General features: G+C 37.3%; 2 protein-coding genes across 3 annotated transcripts; one reads left to right on the forward strand and one right to left on the reverse strand.

Annotated features, from left to right (window-relative positions):
* The first annotated feature begins 9,238 nt into the window (after positions 1-9,238).
* Positions 9,239-23,800, forward strand: LOC149012472 (Plasma-membrane choline transporter family protein). Of its 2 annotated transcripts, none has more exons than XM_089158249.1 (7): positions 9,239-9,913; positions 10,011-10,456; positions 15,203-15,386; positions 15,499-15,723; positions 15,905-16,021; positions 22,413-22,646; positions 23,530-23,800. In XM_089158249.1, exons 1-7 carry the CDS (start codon positions 9,845-9,847, stop codon positions 23,749-23,751), a joined length of 1,497 nt encoding a protein of 498 aa, XP_089014375.1. In that variant the 5' UTR covers positions 9,239-9,844; the 3' UTR covers positions 23,752-23,800. The 2 variants fall into 2 exon arrangements, with proteins under 2 accessions (XP_089014375.1, XP_089014376.1); XM_089158250.1 differs by lacking the exon at positions 23,530-23,800 and adding an exon at positions 23,148-23,523.
* Positions 23,801-23,930: 130 nt separating this feature from the next.
* Positions 23,931-27,888, reverse strand: LOC149012473 (ultraviolet-B receptor UVR8-like). The gene is made up of 11 exons (XM_089158251.1): positions 27,777-27,888; positions 27,529-27,673; positions 27,319-27,429; positions 27,176-27,236; positions 26,979-27,097; positions 26,264-26,349; positions 25,964-26,165; positions 25,131-25,184; positions 24,646-24,756; positions 24,498-24,554; positions 23,931-24,147 (listed from the first exon to the last, which is right to left on the reverse strand). The coding sequence occupies exons 1-11, from the start codon at positions 27,806-27,808 to the stop codon at positions 23,938-23,940; spliced, it is 1,188 nt and encodes a 395-aa protein (XP_089014377.1). The 5' UTR covers positions 27,809-27,888; the 3' UTR covers positions 23,931-23,937.
* Positions 27,889-27,957: the final 69 nt, after the last annotated feature.

The following is a 27,957-nucleotide window of genomic DNA, read 5'->3' on the forward strand; positions in this document are numbered from 1 at the left end:
TATTATTATTATTATTATTATTATTATTATTATTATTATTATTATTATTATTATTATTATTATTATTATTATTATTATTATTATTATTATTATTATTATTATTATTATTATTATTATTATTATTATTATTATTATTATTATTATTTTATGAATTTACATTTAATATTTTAGGTCTAAGGATAGGACCAATTAAGGCTAGGGCCAAGATAGGGTCAATCAAGGCCGGGGACAAGGCTAATCAGGATCAGGGCCAGGGACAGGGCCAATCAAGGTCACAGATAAGGCCAATCAAGGTCAGGGCTAGGGACAGGGCCAATCAAGGTCAGGGCCAACTAGGGTCAGGGCCAAGGCCAGGGACATGGCTGATTAGGGCCAACCCGGCTAGGGAATGGGCTTGGCTTGGCCTTGTAGGACTTAGTGCTAGGGACAATAATCATTGGCCCTAAGCTAGGGTCAGGGCAGGAATGAGCTTAGATTAGAACATATAGGGCTGGGCTTGGGATTGCAAAAGTCTGCCCAGTTTGGCCCAATTGCAGCCCTAGGTTCAACCTGACCAATTTACGCCCCCCCCCACAGTTGCATTCTCAAGGGAGCTTTTATATGGTTAATATAAGCAAGGTTTCGCCCCTAGCCCCAAGTCATTCTCTTAACTTCTCTCTTCTTCCTTTTTTCACACGATTGCCATTGGTATTGATTTATCTTCTACCACCATCTCTAGCAATGATAACCATGAAATTTTGATTAAAGATAAATATATCAAAAGGATAATCAAAATTTATCAAGGGTTAATCAGATTTTGAATTGATAGAAGTTTGATAGTTTTCATTTCAAATTTTCTAAAATTTGCACTTAAGATTTCTCCTTGATGGAGAATTTGTTTCTTTTATTCTCTGTTGATTTAAATTCAATTTATATATCATTTACTTTTCTCACTGTCAAGGAATTCTCTATTGTTCGTTTATATGTAAACACTCTCCAAAATATATAAATCCATTGAACTAAAGGGAATGAGAGAAAATAAGAAATTCTCTTCCATTATTTGCATTATGGGCTTTGATTATTCAAGCTCATGAAGAGAGGGGAACAAAGTTTTTCTACTGTGATTTAACCTAACAAATCATGCATTGCTTGAGATTTGATTTCAATTTTGCCATGAAGCCTCCTATAAACTGGATTATGGTGGTACAACTTTTAAAATAGAAATTTATATATTATAAATTAAAATTTTGTCATATATTATGAACTATTTAGCACAGAGTTGTATAATCGTAGTGTATGGAGAACCGTTTACTAAATTTATAGAGTCCCATAGTAGCCAATGATGGGTTAGTAAAGCGGTTAAAGACCTCTACCTCCCACGGGGAGGTCTTGGGTTCGCACCCATTCAGCGGCATTAATTTGAGGATGTAATTGTGGTGCGCGCAAGTTGGCCCGAATGAACCTCATAAAAAAATGTAGAAAAAAAAAAAGTTAAATTTGGCCAAAAAAAAAGAGTCCCATAGTAGATAGTGTGTCATGTACTACAATGTTAGATTGCCGGTTATATGGGAGACATATTTACCGCAGGTCTTGGATTAGTGTAGTACTTATTTAAATTCATACCTAAAAGAGTGTTATAAGAAAGTTCTTTATGCTCTGATACTAAGTTAATAGTAGATTAAATAACATAAAATTCACAAAAATTTGAAAAAGAATGAATTTTTATCCTAAATAAATGGTAAAAATAAAGAAACAATTATTGTTTAATATATTGAATCATAGTTCTAAACAAGTAAAGCAAAACACATGTGGTACATGTAACAAAGTTGGAGACCTTCTTTTACTGCCACAAATACAAACTTTAAGACCCTCATTTACTGCCTCAAGTACAAACTTTACGCGATCGCTCTCATGGTAAATAATTTCATTTATGATATGGAGAGTGCATAAGTTCATTATTTTCCTACCCAGACTCTTCCATTAAAAGTCAACCATATAAGGATGAGAAAAGACCTATTCTTGAGGAGGAAATTATTTTAAGTGGAAACTAAACATTGAGCAAAGTAAAGGCTCTAATATTCATTCCAAGATTGGCAAACAATTCTCCAAAGCTGCATTCGAAGACTCTGATCATCTTTCCAAGATTGGCAAACAGTTCTCCAAAACAACTGCCAACAAGCCCTTTAAATCAACAAATCAAATGTTTGATTCAACGGTGAAATTGAGACAGAAACAATTGGCACTATGAGCTTTAACACATATCAATAGCTAAAATTATGCAAATATTTACTATTTGTGACGGTATTTAATTTATTTAGCAACTAGTGAGTATACTATATGATATTCATATTATATTGAGAACCGTTTACTATAATTTAGCTTTTCTTAATACATAGTGGACTATTTATTGCAGTTTTGATTTTCGATGTATATAGTGAACCATTTACTACATAGTTAAATTTTTTTCGTATATAGTGAACTATTTAGCACAAAATCGTATAATAGTAGTAAACGAACAACTGTTTACTCCGGATATAAATGTTCGTAGTATATAGTGTGTAACTTATTGTGATATTAGACTGCTAGTATATAGTGAAATATATACTATAGAATCTAAATTGACATATACGGTGAATAGGAGTGGAGCCAATATTTAACATTTGGAGGGGCTAGCCAAATTGTGCTAGGTTGGTACATCTAACATGGTGATACTTGTGGTGTCCAACGTTTGATAGACGTTACGTGAATTTTATTAAATCTCGGCCGCACAAAAGAATGGTTTGATCCGGTTCATGGGAAAACGATTTATTTCACTTAAGTTGGTAGAATCGACACATGCTCTTTTGGATGACTAAGATTTAATGAAATCCATGTGGCGTCCATCCAAAGCTACGCACCATAGGCACCACCATCTCAAAGGCACTAACCTAGCAAGATAGGAAAATAATGTTATCCCAACTCAGATATCCGCATAGCACAACAAACAGTAAGTGAATGTGGAGTAGTTATGTGTCATGGACATGGTTTAGTTAAATAGTTATTTATTTTTATTTGATTTTAAAGTTTTCAATCAAAACAAATTTATGTCGTGGTATTAATTTGATAAATTCATAAACTATAGTTAAATAATTATTCATTTTTATTTAAAATTTTTAATTCAAATACATTTAATTAAGTTCTAATACCAATTTGATAGAATTATTAATTTGATCACTAAAAATAATTAAAAGATCATTATTGAAAATCATGATTAAGATATTCACCAACGTTACTGTAATAAGAAAATATTATATGATATGCATTGTGTTTCTATCATTTATTTAGTATTATCTCACTCAATAAAATATATGACTATTATATTTTTGTTTTAAAAAAATTCAATGAAATTAAATAACATGTGTTTTTTTTTCCTTGTAACTCAACAACTTGAATTGCAAATGAAACTTAATAACAATAAAGTGATAATAATAGAGTTAATTGAATGTGACAAGAAATAGTAACTATATATTAAAAAAATTAAAAATAAAAAATTAAAAAAAGGGTATAGGATGAGCTATTTATTTCTTCTTCTATTTTTTTTTCTTTTTTATCTTTTAATCGGTAAGATAGACGACTATTATAAATACTACCAATCAAGCAAATCAAATAAAATTGCAAACATAATTCATATTGACCTAGCTACTCTAAAATGTGCACTAATTAATGTATAAGTATGTTTCATAGCATAATAGCATTTTTAAGAGATCAATTCTCCTTAACATTCTTAATACGTACAATAACAGTAACAAGAGGGTACTTTCAAGTATTTTTTGAAATATAATATAAAATGAAAATAAATTTTCTCAGGATATGTATTTTTATTTAAGAAAGCTTTACTAAAAACCATGATATGTAATTACATAATATGTTTCATCACACCCAAAGATTTCTCCAAGTAAGAAACAACATGGTAAATATGTTGATGACAACCATTTGTTGATCATGATTGACTTGCGTACTATAAACTCCTTTTTTTTAAACCATTCATGTTTGTCCCTGTTAACCTATCAAACTTATTATAATTTCTTATAAAGCAGAAAGTTGGAATACTTTTAATAGTTTACTTCACAACTACATTGGTCAGCTCATCAATGTTCATTTTTAAGAAAACAACATTTTTATACTTCTCTGCTAAGCTTGTTTAAAAAGGAGACATTAAAAGGCAATGGCCATACCAAGTTGTAGTGAAGTACAAGATCACTGGGCAGATAGACTAGCAACAACTCTACATTTGATTTCCAATTAACTATTTGAGTGAACACTAAGAACATGTTCGTCCAGTAGAGAAGCAGTTTGTGAGTTTGTTCTTTTTTTTGATGATTGCACCTTTGCCTTAATGCTCTCATCAATAGTTTGGCCTTAACCCTCTCATCAGTAGCTTGATCATTTTCTGCATTTTTTTAGTTCTTTCTCCTTCCCGAGCCGCTCGCATTTTTTGTGCATGAAATTCTTACCTTCTTAAGCACTGAACCAACTTCCTCACCATAATCCAATCCTGAGGCTACACAAAGATCTTTAACTGTCTTTTCCCATTGGCGCAACATTGCCTTTTTGCCATTCCTCGAGATTTGTATCCTTTGGATAAATCAGAATTTATCTTTAGAGTCGCATTTGCATCGAAATGAATAGCATTTGGCTCTAACATTTTCACATAGACACTAGCTCTCATCCCACATAAGACGGGAGAAGTGGATTTAACTTTATTATTTTTGTTAAATGTTAAATTGCTTCATCTAGATTACCTTTAGGTATATAGCATTCACAGCTTTCACTTTAGATGATTGGGTAACGTCTCGATTTTCCTTCATAATATCTATTGGGTTATCCTCCATCTTCTTTGGAGGATTATTATCCGGTTCAAGAACATCAACATTGACCAACTCATCATCATTATTATCCATATCTGGGTCTTGTGAGATTCAGACGCCGAAACCTTGCAAATAACTCTTGAAAAAACTTTGAGAGAGTCATCAATAATGAAGGGTTTGATTTCAATTTGTAGGATCAAACACTTACTAGTGCTCTAAAAGCCCAGACGTTTGGAGAATGTGCCACTTTATTTCCTTATACTTCATCCAACACTTATCACAGATCCAGTTGGGATATAGGGAGAGATCTTCTACCACCTCAGTATTGAGACGTCCCAACAACACCCCCTCCCCATTTGAGACAAGATCTTTGGCCACCTCAGTACCAACAAGACCCCATAGATCCCCCCTCCAAATATATATATAATAATGCCATAACTTTATTATTTTTGCTAAATGTTAGATGGCTTCATCTAGATTACCTTTAGGTATAGCATTCACAGCTTTCACTTTAGATGATTGAGTAACTTCTCGATTTTCCTTCATAACCTCTATTGGGTTATCCCCATCTTTGGAGTATTATTTTCAGGTTCAAGAACATCAACATTGACCAACTCATCATCATTATTATCCATATTTGGGTCTTATGAGATTCAGGTGCCAAGATCTTACAGATAACTCTTGAAAAACCTTTAAGAGGGTCATCAATAATGAAGGGTTAGATTTCAATTTGTAGGATCAAACACTTACTAGTGCTCCAAAAGCTCAAACGTATGGAGAATGTGCCACTTTATTTCCTTATCCAACACTCATCACGGTTCCATTTGGGATCTGGGGAGAGATCTTCTGCCACCTCAGTATTGAGACGTCCCAACAACCCCCCCATTTGAGGCAAGATCTCTGGCCACCTTCGTACCAACAAGACCCCATAGATCCCACCCCCCCCCCCCCCACAAAAAAAATCATATAATAATGCCATTGGAGGGACTTGAACCCACGACTACCCGCTTTGATATCACTTTTAAGATCATGCTTGTTGTGCATGTATTTTTGTCCTAGTTTGGTACAAGTTATGCCTTGTTGTGCATGTGTTACTATCTAGGTGTATTGGTACAATTTTATGCATTATTGAGCTAGTTTTATCGTTGCATCTCATTTGCATTTATTTGCATGTGTACCTACTTAGTTGTGTGTTCATACATATTTGCTTAGGTTCATTTATGTGCATGATTTTGTTTCTTTTCTTTGGTACTATTGTTTTTGTTTTGCGTCTTTGCAAGTAGATGGGTGATGAAGTGGTGATGCTCAGTTCAACTATGGAGAGATAATCTATCAATTACAGATTAGGGGGGAGAATTATAGAAAAGACAAAGCAGTAATTTCTTTTGTTTTATGTTTAATTAAAGCATGGGTTGTATTGTGTTATTGGTCTTGGTTCAGTCTTATTAAACCATCCATTCAAGTATGTTTGGACCAAGGATTTTATACTTTGAACTTTGTTGGTTCAATCATTTATTCATTTTTGGGGTCATTATTTGGGAGAAAAACAATCGCTGAAGACCTGCGATTAGCTTGGGCGCTCTTCCTTCTTCTCCTTTGGTAGTGGTGATATTCTAATGATATGGTGACTCTTTTATGGTGGATTCCATAGAATTTTGGATCCTCTAGACGAGTTGTCACACCCCACCCGCCGGTATTGGACCCGCTTGACAACCCGTGTCACACATAGGTGGATGCGCCCGCCAGGCCCAACCCTACGATGTCACCTTACCTAAATACCCGTGAGAGTGATACACCGCAAGACATAGGTTCAATGACAATTCCATACAACACATGATACAACATAATTAGAAGGACAAGAAAAAAGCAAGTTCATGTATACAGTTATCAAAAGGTTACAATCATCCATTATCTAAAGTTAATCAAAATGGACATAAGAGTTTAAAGGAAGAATAGTTTGTTTGTTTTGGAATTTAAACTAAATTGATTCCCTAATGGAATATAATAATGTGAAATTAGGTGGTGGATGACTATTTATAGAGGGTTGGGGGCAAAATAGGGTTTAGAACTCGCAAGACCGACCGTTCGCTTGGGGTGGTTGGTTGGGTCAATCAATCGCCTTAAGTAACTACCCCCTTGTACTTTTCAGTACTTGGGTGCTTAACTCTTCTGCTTGATCCCCAACACCAATTTAACTTAAACCAACATGTGGGGGTTCTTACCTTGATCTCGGACATCTTCAAACTAGATTTGTCTCATGCTGGAAGTCCATCTGCCCAGCCCATCCGGGTTTCCACTAAATCTTCTTTAGGGTGCCAGTAAGTCAGGTTCTTCACCAGTAGGATCCATGATCCATGGGCTCAAGGTCTAGATCATATGCTTCAATCCTAATAGCCCACAACTTCTTCCTATTGGAACTTCGGGTACTTGGACATGCAATATAGATTTCGGTTGAGAATTCTAGGGTTATTCCACGAGTACTTCATTCGACGGTAGTCATGTAAGTTTCTTGTAATTGATTCTTCTCTCTCTCTCTCTCTGTCTCTCTCTCTCTCTCTCTGTCTCTCTCTCTCTCTAGTAGAATTGTGTGTGTGTGTCTCTCTCTCTCTAGTAGAATTGGGCATCGATTAGAGCCCCGAGGACAGAGGCATATTGCTGAACCCTGTGATCAATATTATGTGTTTCTCTTTGAGTTTGCTCTGATCTTTCATATGAATCGAACTTTGATACCCTAACACAATTTATTGACGAAAATCTTTAGCTTTCTACAACCTCCGAAGAATCAATTTCTTCTGTTCTTCCCTTTCTCTTTCTTCCTCTTGGCGGGTCTGTCCTACTAGAGTACTATCCAGATCCTGTGCTCCCAAGCAGGTTGTTCACTCATGCCCCTACCCTCACAAAGTGCTTGACACAAGCTTGCTCATGGTACATGGGCAACCCAAATGGGTGGTGGTGGGGGGGGGGGGGGAAGATGGGATGAGTCCTTTCACCCTTTTGAATGTTTGAAGGTTAAAAACTAGTTAAAGTAGTTTCGCAATTGGCCACCAGGGTGCTTGAAGAGAATTTATAGGATTATGTATTGCCCTAGAAATATTGTAATCTTAAGCTATATTTACTAATGAATTTCTCTTCTCATAGTAAAAGAAAACAAACAAACATAACACATGCTCTCTCTCTTTGAAAGCTTGCCCAGTTACTTCTTTAATTTTTCACTGGGAATTTATTAATAATGCCATCCCTTAATGTTTCCTAAACTTATCCAAATATTGGTCTTATCAATTGATTATTTAAAAAGACAAAAATACCCCTCAAATGATGTGAATTATATATTATACACATTTAACCAAAAGAGCTAGTCAAATGAATACAAAATCAACTTGTAAAAAGATTGATCAAGAAACTATTTATGTAATGTTATTCTGTTTTAGGGTTAATGATATCTATATTTATATTTTTCTTTTTAGTTTTAATGTTATCCATATTTGAATTAGTTCATTTAATTCTTAAAAAGAAGAAGAAGAATTGTTTTTTTTTTTTTTTAAATTTTTTTTTTAATGATAAGGATATAATATATATTTTACATCATCACAAGTTTATTGTTGTCTTCGGAAACAATATCTCATTGACAAAGATTTGATTGTACCCAAAAAGAAAAGGTTTGATTAATATTTTGACTTAGAGATAATTATTGTTGCCCCTTAGTATAACTTAGTTACTATCATATCTCTTATGTTTTTTGGAATTACTAATCTAATCTTAGACTTTGTTAGAAATTACTGATGCCCTCTGCCAATTAGTTAAGTTAGTTAATAGATGATGTGACATCTTTATATTTTTCAAAAGCTCAAAATAATCCATATGTTGTTATTTATTCATCTCATCTAGTTTAGTTCTTTAGAATTCAGAACCACAAAATTATAAAGACAAATAAATGACATTTAATATAATTTTAAAAAATATTGTCTTTTGACTTCTTAATTCCGATAGATAGAGGTATAAATAAATATTACATATCCAATCTTAATAATAATTGATATTTAATATAATTTTTAATAATATTGTCTTTTGACTTCTTAATTCTAGTAGAGGAATAAATAAATATTATATATATATATATATATCAAATCTTAACAATCTCTTAATATTGTTGGAAGCCCGAAAGATAACAATAATTTTATAAAGAGTATGGTATAATACATATGGCCAGAATAGTTATCTCTTTGAGATATTTTGAGAAGACATTGATATTAGTGGTTGGTCAAGATTATGTAAGAATACTTTTGAGTAATTTTGGGAAGACGTTTATATTCGTGATTAGTCAAGAAATACTAATAATTTTCCTCTCTCTTCATTTTAAATTATCTCATAATTTTGTCTTGTTCCCAAATTTTACTGATTTGTTGAGAACTATGATAATGATCTTGACTTTGAGTATTTGACACGCCAAGTATGATAAAGCTATCACGCGTGGAGGAAGATTTGAACTCTATAATGGAGTATGTTGAGGCCTTGTTTGGGGAAATTTAACTGCAGCAATTCACTGTGATATGAACAGTTTGAATTCTTTTATGATATCACGCACACAGTAGAATTGGAAAGTGTTGTGTGCGAGTAGAACCCACAAACAATCAATGCCAGCCAACCCACGCCCGTCCCACGAGAAAGACCGCGTGTTCTTAAACCTCTTTTAACAAATTGCTTTGCAGCGTTGTCTCTCTTCACGGATTACAAGCGTCTATCTGTTCTTGCATGTAGAAAATTTATCTATAGCGTTCAGGAACTACTCTGCCCCCACCCACTTCGTTTCTTTTCGTTTGATTTAGTAAATCTGCCACTTTTACTTCTTTTGCTGATGCTAGCCGTTGAACACTTCCACACTTCGCTTTCCTTGAAAATGTCGAATTAGAAAAGTCTCTCATTGACCATCAAATCGTCTCATCTTCCGTTTATCTCTCTTGCCCCTCCAAATTACGAAGACCCATTAACGGTTTTGATCCTAAGATGCTATCAAACACAACATGAGTACTGATTCTCAGAGCCCATCTTCAGAAGAGACAGACTTCGGTTCTGTCGCCAGTGTAGAACAGGTAAACATCTTCCCCTCATTTATTCCCATTTGTTTTTCGTCATTTAGAGTTGCCAATTTTGAAGAATTATGATAAACGGGTTCAATTTTAATTCCAGAATGGTTCTCAAACTCCATCCCCTGAAAGGGTCCCTGAACCGTCCAGACATTGGAGAGATGTTTTCTGGCTGGGGGTATTCACCGTGCATTTGGTTTCGTTTGGTTTCATTCTTGCAGTTCTTGGGTTCAATAGATTTAAGAAGCCTGATAGGCTTAACATTGATAAATACGCCGCCAGAGTTTTTCAGAATCATACAGAGTTGACCGAGAACTACTGGCTTTCGTATGCTGTTGCAGGGGGTGTTGGTACAGTTATTGGATGGAGTTGGTTACTTTTACTTGGTTCTCGAGCAAATCAGATGATGAAGGTTTCAGTACATATTTTGACTGCTTACCTTGCTGTTATAAGTGTGCTATGCTTCTGGAGTACACAGATTTTTTGGGGTATTGCATTTGCCATCGGTGCCTCTCTGCAATTCTTGTATGTAGTATCAGTTATAGACAGGTACGGTTACAAAGTTGTAATCTTTATGCATAATTTAGAAAAAGATTCAGTTAGAGTTCTTAATTTTCGATGGTGATTTTACTTTTAAGGAATATCATCTATGTTCCGTAACTTAAGTAAAGTTCAGTCGGAGGTCTTAATCTTTTAAGGGCTCACACACTGTTTTGTTTTCAACAACTGATTTCTAGATATGGATATCTTTTTTCAACCCAAAACTATTTGAACCATGGATGCGAGCACCTCTGTGTAGTTGAAGTAAGGATCATGGATTAAATTGATAATGGTTTACCCCTCAAAAAAGAAAGATTCAAATTGATAATGGTAGATCTTTCCAATTTGATTACATTTGTTGGTCACATATATCGTGTAAAACATCATTCCCAGAATGCAGGTATCCATATGAGTAGGACTGGCATACATTTTTCATGGATCAATAGAATATGATCCAAGTACCAAGTGTATTGTATCTAGTGTTTAACGGGCTTTGTAAAAAAATCTTGCCTTCCATGCGCCTCTTGTTGCCAATACCTAGGATTGGGTCTCCTCCTTGCATGTGGCTCCCTTCCCCTCTCTTGTGCCTATGCTGAAGCACTTGCAAAGCTACAGTCCATTGATTTCTTTTCATTTCCTAAAATAAAATTCCAGCATTTCTTTTCATTTCTTTTACTACTGTCCCCAAACTTACTACAATTCACTCACCAAAAGCATGATAACTCGCACTATGATCTCCCAGCTAGCCAATGGCGAAACCTTTTCTCTTACTGTAGCACAAGAAAATCAATGATCTGTTTCTCCTGATGTGAGAAAACAACTACTTTAATGGTAATCTCTACATTTCCTTGTACATCTTTTTGCAGTTTAACAGAAGAGGCTACCAAGACAAACTTCTCTAAAATGCCAGGACTTTACTGACTTCAGTGAGGAGATAAATCTCTTAAGACTGACAAATTGCCTACCTAGTATATCTCAATTAGAAGCCCTGAGTCCCTGACTTTACTGGCTTCATTGAGAGATAGATCCATTAAGACTGACAAGTCTACCTAGTACGTCTCAATTAGAAGGCCTGATGTAGACTCAATTGAATGAGAGCCCAATTAACCAAGATCTTTTAAAGGAAAACCTTAAAATGAGGGTCAAATAACCAAGATCTTTTCAAGGAAAACCTTAAAAGGGGTACAAGAAAGGGTTTCTTCGAATTTGGTTTTGGGTCTTATGCGGTAAAAGCATAGTCTAAATTCCAGTGAAACCATCGAAATTTCAACCAAAATTTTGGTTTTTTCCCCAACCAAGACAAAACCAAGGAGGTGAAAAATCCCTGGTTTTGACCCCTGTGAAACCCTGTTTAGATGTCCCAAATCTCAGTCGAGTCCAGTGAAATTTTGCACAACTTGCAAATGCCAGTGGTCAAAAGTTCGGGGATTTTTTTCACTAAAAAACGATCACTCCTTTATCTTCCTTCACCTTGTTTGCTGCTTGCTCCATGGTTATAGTTCTTATAGAGTATGTGGTGGAGTTGCTGGATATGGGGGTTCATCTACTAATGCTAGTAGTATGTCTGCATTTGGGTATGGGGATGGATCGGGATCAGGTGCATCATTTGTGGACTCCATCTTTGGACACCTTTCATATGTAGTTGGGCCAGTTCAACCATCATCCTCTTAGAGTCCATTCCCTGATGATATGTTCCCTAGGTTGGGATATCTAGCTTATGTTGATGATGACACCTGTAGATTCATGGTATCGAACTGCCTGAATAAATGTTCCAAGACCATGACATGGAGGTCTTATTCTAGCTCCACAACTGAAGTCCTTGAAATAAGATTTAAAAACAAACTAAACGCAGGAGTTAAACTTAGGACACAACTAGGTGATGTAGCCTAGATTGAATAGGGTCAACTAGCGGCTAGTTCTTTCAAGATCTCTCCTAGAACCAATTCAAAGCTGGGAATTAGAGGATTCCTTGTAGGAATTGGACTGGAGGATAAAATGTAATTTCATAAAATTGGCTGGTCGGATATAAACCCGATTTAAATGGTTTTAGTGGGAGGGTGTGGATGATATGGTCCACAGGGGATGAAGATCCAATATTCGGATTGAGCTGAGCTTGTTCTCTATGAAAGCACCATGTATGTTCTTCTAGAAGGTAGTTGCAGGTTTTTAAAGCAGTTTGCTTGAACATGAAACTTGGGTTTGTGATGGTTTAGGTGGGTAGCAAGGTGGGATTTTGATGTGGGAATGTTGTGGATTGAATTTGGGATGTTTCCAACGGTGTATGTGGGCTTTAGATGGATCCCTATGAATGGGTATCTCCAAAAATGAAAATAGAAATTACATAGGAAAGGAAGATGGTGGGGATCAATCTTCCTTGCCTGAACTGGGAAGGAGGCTTAATCTATGTAGATTGATTCCATAGTTGGCAAAAGGATATAGTTTTCAATTATAAGTTCCTTGAAACCTTCCTGGACTTGAACCACCCGGGCACCACTCAATCTTCACCAAGGAGGATCCCGATGCAAGAAGTCAAACTCAAGGTTTTCTGTACAAAATTTTAATTTTATTCTTCCCTCTTGGGGGTTTTATATGGGTTTATAAACAGCCTAAGAACTTATAATAGACTGAAAGAAATTAAACATCTATAGGAAATGGAACTTGAAAACCTATTAGACCTAGAACTCCTTGCAGATTTGAGCACTTGAAATGGAAATAGCACATAAAAAAGGCTATTCTGCTCTAATAACTTAAGCTGAGAGAGTTTACATGATTAAATCAATTAATTAAACTATTTCCATACTTTGTTTCGACGCTCAACTTTTACGCCCATGGAATAGGCCCATGACCTCATAAACCTATGGGACAAAGCCCCAACAGCCATATCTATTAACCCTACTCTAGGTTGATTTCCAAGGATAAAAATTGACTTCAGCACTGGATCTGCATCACTAGGACTTCAAAATTGCTAACCCTTTAAATCACACGGGCTTAAAGTAGAAGACCGGCGTAATTATATAAAGGACTGAAAAAGACTTAAAAGAATATTTTTGCCCATGACTTAAAGTTGGTTCAGAATTACATGTTTGCCACTGTCTAACTGAAAATTACATGACTGGAAAAGAACCAAGTATAAAAGCCTTTAAATACTTGGAAGACTTGAAGTACTGCTAGGAAGCAAGCTTTGGGGGCTTCACTGAGCTTCTAACTGCTGGGAATCAAATCTTAGATACTTGGTTTGTTGCTAGATCTGGATCAAGGCGTAGAGGAGTTACTATTCTGGATACTTCTGGGTCATGGTTCCCATATATTCTACTCATCCTCTCAGATCAGCATCAGTTTTGATGACCTCTAATATATGTTGATTTCAACAGACTGAATCCATTTAGGTACTAGGAATGGCAGTAAGTTGATCCAAACGTTCTATGCATAAGTGTCGATAAATTGGATAATGTAGCCTCAATTAAATGAGACCTAGATAGCCAGCCAAGATCTTGTCAGGACAAACTTAAATGGGTCCAAGAAAGGATATTTCAGAATTTCCATTATTGGATTAAAAAATAGGGAGATATCAAAAGAAGTCCCTGGTTTTACAAATTTTATGAGAATTCAATGGTATGGTTGTATGGGAATTATTGTTATGAGTAATTGCTTTTAGAGCCAAACCCATCTATTGTGGAAAAGTAGCTATTTGAATGGTGTTCTTGAGATGGGAGGTTTTCTAGAGACAGAGATCTGGGGTTTCTAGGTCTCAGAATGGGATAAAATATGGAAGGAATGTAGATAATGATGTAAGTGGATGATACTCCAAGTTCTCTGATGTTCTAATGGATAGATGTTCAAATATATGGTTCGCCTTTTAGGGTTTTAGGGAATACAAAAAATTCAAGAAAATATTTTTCTCCTGTTTTTACAATGGAGGAAGGGCTGCAATTTGGTTTGAATTTAGGGGGAAGTGAGGGAGATCTGTGAGCTTAATCCTAAGGCAAATTAAAGACTGGTTTGATGAAATAATGGGTCTGCAGATCTGTTCTTGAATGGATGGGTCCTTGGAGTCAAGAAAGTAAAAGAGAAGGTGGGATGGTTACTAGCCTTCCTGACACTGACATGCTTCAACAGAGGAAGTGAAAAGCAGTGATGGCAGGCTGACTCCACAACCTAACAAGGATCTTGGGTCAACCATTTAGGACTTGAAACACCTAGGCTAGAATCCCAGAGTTGGACTTTAAGCACCAATCCCAACAGTTGCTGGGCAATAAACACCAGACCAAAGGAACAAACCCAAGAGCTAAAGCTGAATCAACTTCTGTTTCCTTTGTTCTTCCCTTTAAGGAGGTATAAGTAGATGGCTAATCAACCTTACAACTCATAAAAGAAAGAGGAAATAAATCTCGCCCTTCCCAACATTGAAACTCTATTAGACCAGGGTTTCTCAAAAACTGGGGGGGCGGCCACTGAAAAAAAAAAAAAGGGGGGGGGGGGGTTTGGGGGTAAAATGGTGGTATAAAAAAAAAAAAAAAAAATTTTGCCCAGAGGGGGGGGGGGGATCCACCCCCCCTTTAACTATCACTCTACACCAAAACTTAATGGAACTGAAAATAAACTATGGGAATATTCCGCTACTAAATTAGTTGGGCAGCACCTCTAGGTGCTGGACAGCGAGCCTAAGAGTACTAGTGTAGTTTTGGTCTTGTGTCATTGGATGTTCTCTGATGACATGTTGACCTATTCTTTTCATGTTGTCTTTGTCTTTTCTAGACTTCCTTTTACCATGCTGGTGTTGCAAAAAGCCGTGAAGCTGATATGGAGTCTTCCTGAAGTCATGCGAGTAGCTTATGCATTCATGGTTGTCATGTTATTGTGGATGGTAATATGGTCCTTCGGTGCATCTGGCGTGGTTGCTTCAAGTATTGGTGATGGTGGACGCTGGTGGCTTCTTGGGGTGAGCTAACAATTTTTCTGTATTCAATCTATTATGTAATGAAAATGAAATGAAGTACCTTTACAGAGTGGACGAATCTAGAGTGCTGCTAAATGCTTTTACATGTCTTCAGGTGCTTTCAGTGAGTTTATTCTGGACAGGTGCTGTTCTTTGTAATATAGTTCATGTTATAGTATCTGGAATGGTGTTCCTTGTCCTCATCCATGGTGGTCGAGAAGCTGCATCAATGCCAAGCAGGCCATTGACAAAGTCTCTGCGGTATGCTGTTACAACTTCTTTTGGGAGCATCTGCTATGGTTCACTTTTTACTGCTGCTATCCGGATGTTGCGATGGGAGGTACCTGTGAAAGGCGTCTAGAATATTTGTGCTTACTATAAGTCTTATTTGGCTATGATTACTTATTCATGCCGACTTCATTGATGATCTCTAATCTCTTTGTTTGTCGACTTACTTGTAATGTTGGCGATTTAATCATCATCAGCTATTATTTTGAAACATGATCTTTACAATGTTTCAGATAAGAGGATTTCGCTCTAAGATTGGTAACAATGAGTGTCTGCTCTGCTGTGTTGATTTTTTGTTTAATCTTGTGGAGACACTTGTTCGTTTTTTCAACAAGTACGCTTATGTCCAGGTAAATTTTCTCAATCCTAGCATTCTTCATTGCTTTCTTCTTTATAGAGGCAAACATTTTTTTTTCCTAGATAAGTGACGGATGTTTTATTTTGTCAGCTGTGGCTTTGAGAACTCTGTTAACAAGGGGGTATTATACTCTTATACGTAGCACTTTGGTCAAGAAACCTAAATGTGTCAAATAGCTGGTTGGAATGTTTGGAGAGATCTTTCTGTTTTATTCTTTTTATGCTTCATGAAATACTTGAATTTCTTTGTTTTGTGTTTTTCGATACATGTTGTGGCACATCCTCTACAGCTTGAGCTTTTGGAGTAAGCGACTTTAACAATCTTAATTATTCCAAACACCAAATTTTGTCAGGCCTAAAGATAGTGTTTAGGACCAATATCAACGTGCTGTATCACCGGGGCAGTCATCACTAAACTAGGCTCATTTTAGGGGGAATAAGTTTAATATTAGGTTCTATCCATGTTGGGTCTTTGATCTCATTGATTCTCTTTGTAAGAGGTCACTTTTATAGTCCTAGAGCGCAGGAATTTGCATATGCGATTAGGTGGTTTTGTTCTAAAATTTGTTTTTCTCTTGGTGTTTGTTAGGACCGAAGAGGCACAACAAGGTGGAAAACCAGAAAAAAAAGGGACGAATAAAAGGAAAAAACAAACACACCGCGGGGACCACGGCACCCAAGAGCAAAGCCTCACAAAACCCAGCCAAACAGCCCACCTCCTCCTCATATAGAAAACGCCACAAAAAAGAACACCCAACGAAAGGACCTTCAAAGAACGAACGAAGAGGACCTCAAAGACCGAAGTAAATGACTCCAACAACCAAAAGAACCGAAACAGGACCCAAAGCCAACGCCCCCTAGAACAGGAACCCGCGAGTGAGACGGCGGGACCACAAACCCCCCAACGCACCGCCCGGTGAAACGAAACCCGCGGGGAAGGGGGGCGACCCGGGGCGGGGCAGCGGCCCGCGGGGGGGGGCCAAGGAGCGAACAACCGAGAGGCCCAAAACACAACGGCCGGGGGACCAAACCCGAACCGGGAGGGCCGACCAACCCCAAACAACCCAGCCCCGCGAGAGCGACCAGGCCGGGGGCGGGCGGGCGAGGGCGAGCCGCAGCGGACGGCGACACAAGGGGCCGGACAAACGCGCCGGCCCCACACGGGGCAGAGAGGACGCCGAACCCCAGCCGGAGGCAACGGGGCCGCCCAACAAAACGGGGAGGCACCGCGGCGACGGGAGCACAACAACACGGCGCGGAAAGAAGACCCCGACGGAAGCGACAGGGCGAGGGCCCGGGGAAACCGAGCAAAAAGGAGAACAAACGGGGCCGCCAGCCAAAAACGCCCTTTTTGAATCGTCAATTATCGTCCAAGAGGCTTAGTACGGTGGTCAAGTCGAGGCCTAAAGTCCGTCTGGTTAGCGTTTCAGAATTGGGTTTACTTTCCCGTCAGTGTGCTTGTGTTCTGGCCTATCGGTGTTTTTATTTTTAAATTAAACTACTTCAACCATAGTTTCAGATTAAGTAATTATAGTAGTTTCCTTTTCAAGTGTTTAGTGGGACTGGATTAGGACTTTGCTTTCTGTCTATTTCAGTTTCCTAGTTAGGTTAAGTTACCAAATAGGTTAAATACTGGGTTGGTTAGGCCTTCCCTTTATAGTGTGGTATATGATTTTTTATCTTTTATATAAGGTTGTAAGGGAAGCAAGCATTGAACAGGAATTCTGATTTAAGGGAAAGATTTTTTGGTCCTCTTTTCTTCTCCATTTAAGATTTTTTTTTCTCTTGTCTGTCTATCAAGGATGGTGGGAGTGGTGTTTGACATGATTGACACCTTGCAGTGGGAAGCCTGTGCTTTGGATTGTCTGTTCAAGCTCTCTTTTCTATCCGTTGGTGTTCTACGGTCAAGTTTGGTTTTAAGGATCTTCAACATCATTGAAATCTTTGAAGTGTTTCATCTTCTTCTGAATAAGTTTGAAGCAACAAATCCTAGCAATCCGTTGGTGTTCTACAGTCAAGTTTGGTTTTAAGGATCTTCAACATCATTGAAATCTTTCAAGTGTTTCATCTTCTTCTGAATAAGTTTGAAGCAACAAATCCTAGCAATTTCTCCTTTAACCCTCTAAATGACCAAACGCTAGACGTTCTTCTTCTAACCTTCTAGACAAACATACCCTAACTTTTATTTCTTTTAACCCTCCAAACAACCAAACCCTACATTCCCCTCCACATTCCATATACTTACAGACCAACACAACCATTGAAACAACTCCCGATTTGGATTGATTACTCACCCCAATATTTGTAAAATCTATCTGAGTCTCCCCTTTTTACTGACTACTGAAACCCTAGGTCCATCTCACTACCTTCACGGAGGGAAACTCTAATTCCCACAGCAACCGTTAGAATTATCTAAAAATCTGACAGATTTCTTCTTATACCCTCCTAACAAAACCATTCAAGTTTGGTTGAATTCTGATCAGTCAAACCTAGAATTCCCACTCCTTTCTCTTTTCCAAACATAAAAGCCTAAACCTAAATTGTTGCAACTTTGAAGCACTTTCCACCATCAAAGCTTAACAAGACCTTCAGTAATAGACTCCCCTGTATTACCTTAACCTGATTCTATCCATCTATCTTACCATAAGTTGACAAAAACCCTTATTTTTGACGTTGCTGAACATACCTATTAATATTTAATCCTGGATTCTGGTTTCTAGTCGACATCCTACCTACCTAGAATTACATTAATCATGATCGAGTCTTAGGTGGACTTGGGTTACAACTTACAAGATAGAAATGCATTGCCCTATAGATAGAATCTAGGTTTTCATGCATCCATGATCATCTACAACAACAACAACAATACAGTTGTCCCAACTAAATGGGGTCGGCTACACGGATTCTTGCCTTTCAATCAGTTTTGTTTGAGGCCATGTTAGATAAAAGGCCTAACTTATGCATATCCTTTCTCACCACTTCTCTTAAGGTTATCTTAGGTCTACCCCTAGCTCTTCTGGTTCCTTCAATTTGGATTATATCACTTCTCCCTACAGGGACATTTATAGGTCTCCATTGAACATGGTTGTGCCACTTCAAACGACTTTCCCGAAGCTTTGCACTTATGAGATCAACTCCCAGACCAACTCTAATATGATAATTCCTTATCTTATCCTTCTTAGTTTTGCCACTCAGCCATCTTAGCATCCTCATTTCTGCTATATTGAGTTTATCTATGTGATTCTTTTTAACAGCCCAACACTTTGCATTGTACATCATCGCTGGTCGAACGATGGTCCTATTGAATTTGCCTTTAAGCTTTAATGGAATACGTTGATCACACAAGACCCCGAGCACACTTCTCCACTTCATCCACCCTATTTTAATTCTTTGGGAATCATCATCCTCTATATCACCTCTTTTATTTATGATTGAAACTAGGTACCTAAACAATCACTTTGAGAAATCTCTTTATTGTCAAGTTTTGCTACCTCATCATTTTCTTGATTGTGACTAAAGTTACAAACTAATACAAACTAGATATTTTGTCTTCATTCTACTTAATTTAATGCCTCTTGATTCCAAAGTTGCTCTCCATGGTTCTAACTTGGTATTAATCCCCACTTGAGTTTCATCTATCAACATAATATCATCAGCAAAAAGCATACACCAAGGGACCTCATCTTGAATGTCTTTGGTTAATTTATCCATTACAAGTGCAAATAAATATGGGCTTAAAGTTGATCATTGATGTAGCCTAGCTGTAATTGGGAATTCATTACTTTGTGCCCCCATCATTCTTACACACTTGTCACTAAACCAGCATACATATCCTTAACTATGTCTACATATTTGCTTGCAACACTTCTTTACTCGAGTATTTACCAAATTAATGCTTTAGGAACTATATCATAAGGCTTTTGTAGGTCAATAAATACCATATGAAGGTCTTTCCTACACTCTCTATACCTTTCCATAAGTCTTCTAATTAGGTAAATAGCTTCTATTGTAGATCTTCCCGGCATAAACCCAAACTAGTATGGCTCATCAGTTCAATGCCCCCTATAGTTATTATTGTTATGAATATCTCCTTTATTTATGTAAATTGGAACCATGATGCTTTTCCTCCATTCATCTAGCATTTTCTTTGTGCTCATAATCTTATTTAACAACTTAGTCAACCAACTTAGCCCGTGGGTTCTTAAGCTCCTCCATACTTCTATTGGGATTTCATCAAGACCTTGTGTGTCTTGCCTAGTTTCATCCTCCTTAGTGCTTCTTTTACTTTGGACATCGAAATTCTCCGCATATATGTTTGAAAAATTGGTTGCTTTGGTGAATGGTGTAATCGTTTGAATCACAAGTTCTTAAGCAATGCTCGTTTGGTGGACTAGGGAAATAGATTTCCTATCTTTTTTAATGTTCCTCATCACATACTAGTATTTTACCATCTTAATTTTTAATACATCTAAATTCTTCATATCCCTTATTTAGTTATCTTATAAATAGATTCTTCCCGGCCTTCGTGCCCAATTTATTGTAGAACTCTTCATATTTCTTCTCCCTTGTTTTTCCCTCAATTTTCTTAGCTTCATTTCTAGCCAACCTATACCTTTGAAGATCCTCAATATCCTTAGTTCTTTGCCATGTCTTAAAACTAGCTTTCTTATTCCTAATGGCAGCTTGAACCTCACTATCCCACCACCAAGTCTCTCTATAAGAATGGAGTTCTTCTTTTGATTAACTTAGGACATCTTTAGCCACCTTCTTGATACACATAGCCATCTCATGGCATTAGTGCCCCCCCTCAAAATCCCACTTTCCTTGTTTGACTACTTCATTAGCAAAGGATTTCAAGCACTCTCCTTTGAAGTTCCACCATCTTATCATGAGATGGTTAACCTTGCACCTTTTATGAGTTTTTGGGGTTAGGCTCATATCCAAGACCACAAGTCTATGTTATGCAGTTAAGCTTTTCCCTGGTACCACCTTGTAATTCTTGCACAAAAATCTATCAGTCCTTCAAGTTAGGAAGAAATATATTTGGCTTTTATGATGTCCACTTTTGAAGGTAATTAAATGCTCCTCTCTCTTTTTGAAGTAAGTATTTACAATAGATAGATAAAAAGTAGCAGCAAAATCTAAAATTGAAATCCCTTCCTCATTCCTCTCTCCAAAACCATTTCCTTCATGTACACTTTGATAGCCTCTTTGATCTTTTCCAATGTGTCCATTTAGATCACCTCCTATAATAATCTTTTCTCCTTGACGAATTCCTTGCATTAATCCATCCATATTTTCCCAAAATTCTAACTTTAGACTTTAATCCAATCTTACTTGAGTGCATATGTACAAATTATATTTACAATCTCTTTCTCCATTACAAGCTTGATAGAAATAATCCTATCACCCACACTTTTAACATCCACCACATCATTCTTAAAATCTTTATCCACTATTATGCCTACTCCATTTTTATTAGTTTTTTCCCTAGTGTACCGAAGTTTAAAGTCATCAAACTCTTTAGTTTTTTTACCCCTCCATCTAGTCTCTTGAATGCAAGCTATATTAACCCCAATTCTAAGCTCTTACCCATTAAAGATATCAAGATGCCAATCTAATCCTATGTTTTTGGACTAGTTTCTTTACCCACGCATTCGTCCATGGCGTGGGAACCCTTGTCTACTTATCACCCGCATCCGAGCGCCAATGCCACGCGTTGCTTACAGGGGACGCCCTAGCTAACTCTTGCCCACTTATCACTACACCTAGGATCATAGTGTAGCGTGTTGCTTCTTTTGTTGGGGAACACCCTAGCATAGCGTGTATCATATAAAGTTGAATCCATGAAAAAGGGTTTGGCTAATTTTTTTTTTTTTTTTTTGAGCCGGCTGCTGACTTGACGCACCAACCCTCCTCCTTTACTTGGACTTGTGACCGGCAGCAAAACACTGGCGGAGTTATGCATCCATGATCATCTATCATACATTTATGTATTTTTTTATTATTATTATTATTATTATTATTATTATTATTATTATTATTATTATTATTTTATTATTATTTTGCATTGATAATTACTCTTGGGTTGCATGAGACCAATTTTTCTAGTTTCTTAATTGGCTTAGTTTTCACCTTATATGTTATTACTAGGAACTGATTAATTGTTTTCTAACAAGTTTTTATGACGAGACTGGAACTTCTTGTTTTTTTTTTTTTTTTTTTTTTTGTGATTGGGGGGGGGGGGGGGGCAGTGTTTGCCTAATAATAAGAATGTCAATTTACTCTCTCGGATATATTCTGATGACTCCAGTTCTCGTTAGCAGAGTTGTGTTTTTATTTTGCAAAATCAGAAACCTTGAACATTTGCTGCTGTTCATCCAGATAGCAGTTTATGGAAAAAGCTTTAATCGTTCAGCAAGGGATGCTTGGGAATTATTCCAGTCTACTGGTGTTGAGGCACTTGTTGCCTACGATTGTTCAGGTGCGGTTTTGCTGATGGGTACTATCTTGGGTGGGCTTATTTCGGGAACCTGTGCAGGAATTTGGACATGGTTTAAGGAACGAGATAGGACACTTATGGTTGGATCTACTTCTATGTTGATGGGAATGATCTTGGTAAGCTTTTGAACCTCCACCTGCAGTGAAATTTCCATATTCTGCCAAATATATTTTTGTTTACTTTGCTATGGAATTTCACACTGTGGTGTCTCTGAAATCATTTTAACCAATAAGACCCTTATGATCTTCAATTGATGAAAAACTTTATATTCACTCTATCCTACAATGTGTCCTGTTTCAGGTTTTTCATTATTATAGTTGTCTCCCCCTATAATGTGAGCCAAACTCTTAGGGTTAATCTTGGAAACAGCATAGTTGACGAAGATTACTGAGTGACAAATAATACACTGACAACAACCTTGTTAGGATATTTTCTCTTGGGGTGGGGGCTGTGGTGAGTTGCTTATACACCAGTTGCTTTTTAGGGACTGAGGGAATAAGATCAGTCTTCATTATACCTTTGTGTAATATTTAGAGTAATTTAAATTGTTCAAGAAAAACATTGTTTTGGATCTTATGGTGTCTGAAAGAACCCAGAATATTGATTTGGGATTGTAGGAGGGCATTCCAGATTGCTTCATCACAACAGAGAATCCAGCAAGCTTTTAATGAATTGCAGAAGTACTATCAGATCTCCTGCAATTGCCAACTATTGTTGCTCAATGTTGGCAATGTTGCTGCCATAGGACATATTGAGGCTATATATATACAATTGGGTATAGATCTAATGCAGTTAGCCAGTTACGATGGAGGACTGGTAGTTAGGGAATAGATTCTACTTTTGAACTAAACAAATCTATGTATCAGCTTTTTCAACCCAATTGGGTTATAGCATTTTGCATATTTCTTCATGGCTAAAATCTATTTTAGTCCAATCTCATTTCTTTCTTGTATAGGAATGTCATCTAATGTAAACAACACAAATATAAATATTCATCAGGTAGGGCTGGCAATGGTGGTGGTGGAAAGTGCTGTTACATCCTTATACATCTGCTATGCTGAGGACCCCTTACTAATTAACAGATGGGATCCTGATTTCTTCAACCAGATGTCTGAAGTCTTACACCAACGTTTACAGCACAGAAGCGCACGTGCTAGGGAAGTGCTAACACAGATCCACAACCAGTTAGGTAGCCAAATACATGAATCTGTCCCTGTTTGAGTGCAAGAACAATCTAGTGCAGAGTTCCCGATTGGAAAATGTGACAAATTCATTCAAATTTATTCAAAGAAGTTCTCTAAATGCATCACATTGCCCTTCCCCATCCCCTTTTCTGTTAAAAAAGGAAATACAAAATGCAGCTTTCATACAAGTTATATAGATCTTCATTGTCTGACATGCTTCAATTCACGAGGACTGCTTTGATTCTTCAGTCTGCCATTTGGCTATTGCTAGAGTATGGCGTCCGCCACAAGAAATGAGCTTAGCGCACCATCGTCCATGGCTTCCACTGCCACTGAAATTCCTTGGTGGTGGGAGATCTATTGGCACTTCAACCGGGTGACCAGTCGTTACTTTTTTCCCGTGTCCCAGGCGTCCATGGTCTCCTCGCCCAAACTGCCAAACAGGAAACCAGCCAGTTACCTTTCAACAGTGGCATCACAGTTTCTAAGGCACAAGCTCAACCTGCTAGGGTCCAGACCTTGTACAGTTTTACCAACTACTTAGACCTTTTCATTCTAACAACCACGAAGCACATCCATGTGCTTGCGCCATCTCATGTGGTTTGTTTGAGCCCACTAGAGAACACTTTTATGTTGGGGAATATGCCATGAGGATTGGGAAGCATGTTTTTAGTGGCATCTTTAGTCCATCTCTTTTTACACATGAATATCATTTTTTGGATTCTTGTTTTGAATTCTACTCTTATGATTAAGTTTTACTTTGAAAGCTTTTAAGATACTCACAGAGAACATTCTCCCATCACTTGTTAAAGCAACTGAATGTGTACCACCACAGGAAACCTGAGTACATGGTCAAAGGTAAATCAATTGCATTTGAGAAGAGAAGTTGTAAATGATGCACGCACTATTTTATCAGTGTTGGTATATATACTTGCACAACATTCTCTCCCACAAGGAGTTCAACTTTCTGTGGCACCATTTTGCTGCTCTTGTCATCCCCCAATCCAAGTCTTCCATGCTCTCCCCTTCCCCAAATATACACCTGAATAAAAGACTTTAGGCATTGGATATGTTGCAGACTACCTTTAAACACACTGAAACAAATTCATGTAACAATATCCCAAGGGAAGATATTTCACTTGGTTGAGTTGAAATTGCATAAATGATCCAAACCATCTTTGATTCTTGGGTCTCATCATGAAATGGATAATGTTTTAACTTTTGAGGTATTTTCGTGAATCGAATGATGTGTTTTGTGTAGCCCCTACACCATTTCAAGGAGATTTTCAGTTTCACTAAGGCTGAATGGTCTTTTTGTGCTCAATTCTTTCTGAAGTAGGAGTACAAATGACAAGTCTATCCGTTAAAGTGATTGTACCCAAGTCTATCCTACTGTGGAAAAAGAAATACAAATACCTCTCCTTCGTTTGTCACTGTAGCAGAATGCCAGCCTCCTGCAGCAATGTCAACCTAGAGAAAGCACAAAGATGGATATGAGCAGCTATTTTGTGTATGTGAAATACAACTAAGCAAAGATGAAGAAGACCACAAGAAGAGAAGTGAACATAAATCTGCATTTATGGGGCCATCACTTGCTTTCATGAACCATGAATTGGCACTCCAAGGCCACATTCTTTATCACTGATAAATGAGAACAACGCAGTGGGATGTGTATCCATGGAAATGAAATACTCTACTCATGCTTAGATATCTTTGAAATGAGTGAATGAGATCTGAGCATTGGGGGACAAGATTTTGGTTGAGCTTTTATTTAGTCCATGTCTCTCAGATCCGTTTCTCTCTCAAACTATCTCTGTTTATCCCATATCTTATCCCTCTAATCCTAGGACACAACCTGCTGAAATCCATCATTTGTTACTTCCCCAAGTGAGAAACCATACTCTGTTCTTGCTGCAAGCTTATCACCACCCATATTTATCTATTCACTTCCAATACCACATTGGTTGTTGAGTTTTTAAGAATCTTCTCTGTCTAGCCTCAATTCCTTTATTATATGACCCTGACATTAGCTTTAATTTCTTAGTTTAGTGTTAGGTTCTTGGGACCTCAATTATGGCTATGCTCTGACTTGTCACTGTTAGGTTTTGTGGTATCTTAAGACCCTGCAGTGGCAGTAGCCTTGTGCAATGATACATGTAAGCTCCTATAATGAATATTTGTATAAATATTGTTGATAACATGGAAAAGACAATCAAAAGCAAGCTAGGTTCAGAGTTTATAACACTCACCAAAGTGAGACCAGATGGAACTTGAACAAGAATAGGTTGAGATCTTGGTTGAGTGTCTCCAGTTCCAAGTTGTCCATATTCATTATTACCCCATGCCCATAAGTTTCCTTCCTCTACAAGTGCTAAATTGTGGAAAGCACCAACTGCAATAAGCCTCACCTTTTCAAGACTTTGCACTCGTACAGGAGTTGATATTTGTTTTCTATCATAAACAACATAATTATATGTTTAAACCATAAGCATATAATGTAAATGCAATCCATGAAATCAATAAATGCTGTGATGAACAGATATGCCTACATATCTCCGGGAGGCCATGGCTGACCCCATGTCCATACATGACCCTCGCGTGTAAGCACCACAGAGTGCGTGCCTCCTGCAGCCACCTAAAGATATAATGTAGACAGATTTTTCTTTAATATGTAAAAACCAACAAAAGCATTGTGCAACTGCATTTCTAGTAATGAAACATGGTTCAAGTTTCGGTCGAAACTGACCGTGATCTCGGCAAAGTCTCGAGAAATCGAGGAATAAACCTGAGTTTTTCCTAGTGAAAAACTCACTTGTCTAGGTCAGAATTGAGATATATTGCTAGTTTTGAGAGTTAAAGACTCTGGTTTCAACATATGCTTGCCCATTTTGATGATTTTGTTGGTCTTCTGATAAAAACCAAGAAGTTCTACTTTTAGTGGATCTGTAACTTTTTTTTTTCTTCTTTGGGGGTAAAGGATCTAACTTTGGAGGAAGATTTAGCCATCACATAAGAAAGGTAACTGTGTCCAATTCTTGACATTCTTGTATTGAAGTACATCAGAAGATTCAGAACACTCTTGTATTTATCATTGTATGTTTTTAAATTGGAAACCTAGTATTTTGAAGTCGATGGTTTGATCTTGTACTTCGAAATCTTGACCAGATTTCGCTTTCTGATTAATCGATTAATCAACTAGTCTCGAAACCGAGATTTTGAACGAATTGATCTTTTCAAAATCACCATAACTTATATCTAACAGACCTGGCGAACAGTGAGCCTTGGTGCACAACGATGAGGAATGGTAATATCCCTTCTGAGAGCCCTACTGTTATCATCCTTCTTCTCAGGCTCCTCACCACATTGTCCATATTCATTGCCACCTGCATCAAACATAACAATCAAATTTCAACAAACCCATTATCCATCTTTTTGTAGAAAAACATTTTTCAGTAAATTACCCCAAGCATATGCTCGGCCATGATCATCAACAGCCAAACAATGCCACCCACCAATTGCTGCCTGAAATGGAAAACCAACATTCAAATGCAAATAATGGTGTTCAATATTTGGAATTGAAGATTCAAATTTCAGTTCCACTTACTTGAACAATCTTCACATTAGCAAGAGCTTTAACTTGGCTTGGGTTATTTTCAGTTTTTGTTTCTGGTTGATGACCCAAAGTTCCTCTCTGGTTCCAACCCCACGTAAAAAGCTGATAGCAAAGGTAAGAAACAAGTTCTTTCAGCAAGAGTGAATAGAAAAATCAAAACATAATCACAAATAAATAGTTCAAGAGTTAAAGACGACAAGCTTTTCCATCTTCACATATGGCAAGTGAATTCCTACTCCCACCAACAACAGAGCAAACCCTTTCGAACTCGAAAGCCATGACTGGAGAAACCCATTCTTTTTCTTCATTGTTTCCAATCCCCAACTGCCCATCTTCTCCAGCACCCCTAAGAGGAAAAAAGAAAATAGAGAAACTGCTGTCAGCTCCCAAGTGAAAATTGCTAGTGGGAGGAGAAAAGCAATTGAAGAAGGCTTAGAAGATTCACATACCATGCTAGGATGATTGGGTTAACAGAAGCCATGGCAGCTCAAGAAAGTTTCTGTACTCAGTTGTTCAAGATTGAAGAAGAAATTAGAGCTTAAAAGGAGATGAAAAAAAAAAACTTGTATAGACTTGACGAAAGAATCCAATAAGCTTAAAGAGGGAGAATTTTATGAGGAAGAATGAGAA

Source organism: Hakea prostrata, chromosome 6, assembly GCF_041222555.1.
Source record: "Hakea prostrata isolate BN-2017 chromosome 6, UWA_Hpros_2, whole genome shotgun sequence".
Lineage (NCBI taxonomy): Eukaryota > Viridiplantae > Streptophyta > Magnoliopsida > Proteales > Proteaceae > Hakea > Hakea prostrata.

Coding starts and splice junctions, on each gene's coding strand:
- LOC149012472 (XM_089158249.1), top strand. CDS start 9,845: ATGAGTACTGATTCTCAGAGCCCATCTTCAGAAGAGACAGACTTCGGT. Junction 15,387..15,498: donor GACGCTGGTGGCTTCTTGGG/GTGAGCTAACAA, acceptor ACATGTCTTCAG/GTGCTTTCAGTGAGTTTATT. Junction 16,022..22,412: donor ACAAGTACGCTTATGTCCAG/GTAAATTTTCTC, acceptor CTGTTCATCCAG/ATAGCAGTTTATGGAAAAAG.
- LOC149012473 (XM_089158251.1), bottom strand. CDS start 27,808: ATGGCTTCTGTTAACCCAATCATCCTAGCATG. Junction 27,674..27,776: donor AACCCAATCATCCTAGCATG/GTATGTGAATCT, acceptor TTTTCCTCTTAG/GGGTGCTGGAGAAGATGGGC. Junction 24,555..24,645: donor TGGGAGAGAATGTTGTGCAA/GTATATATACCA, acceptor CCATGTACTCAG/GTTTCCTGTGGTGGTACACA.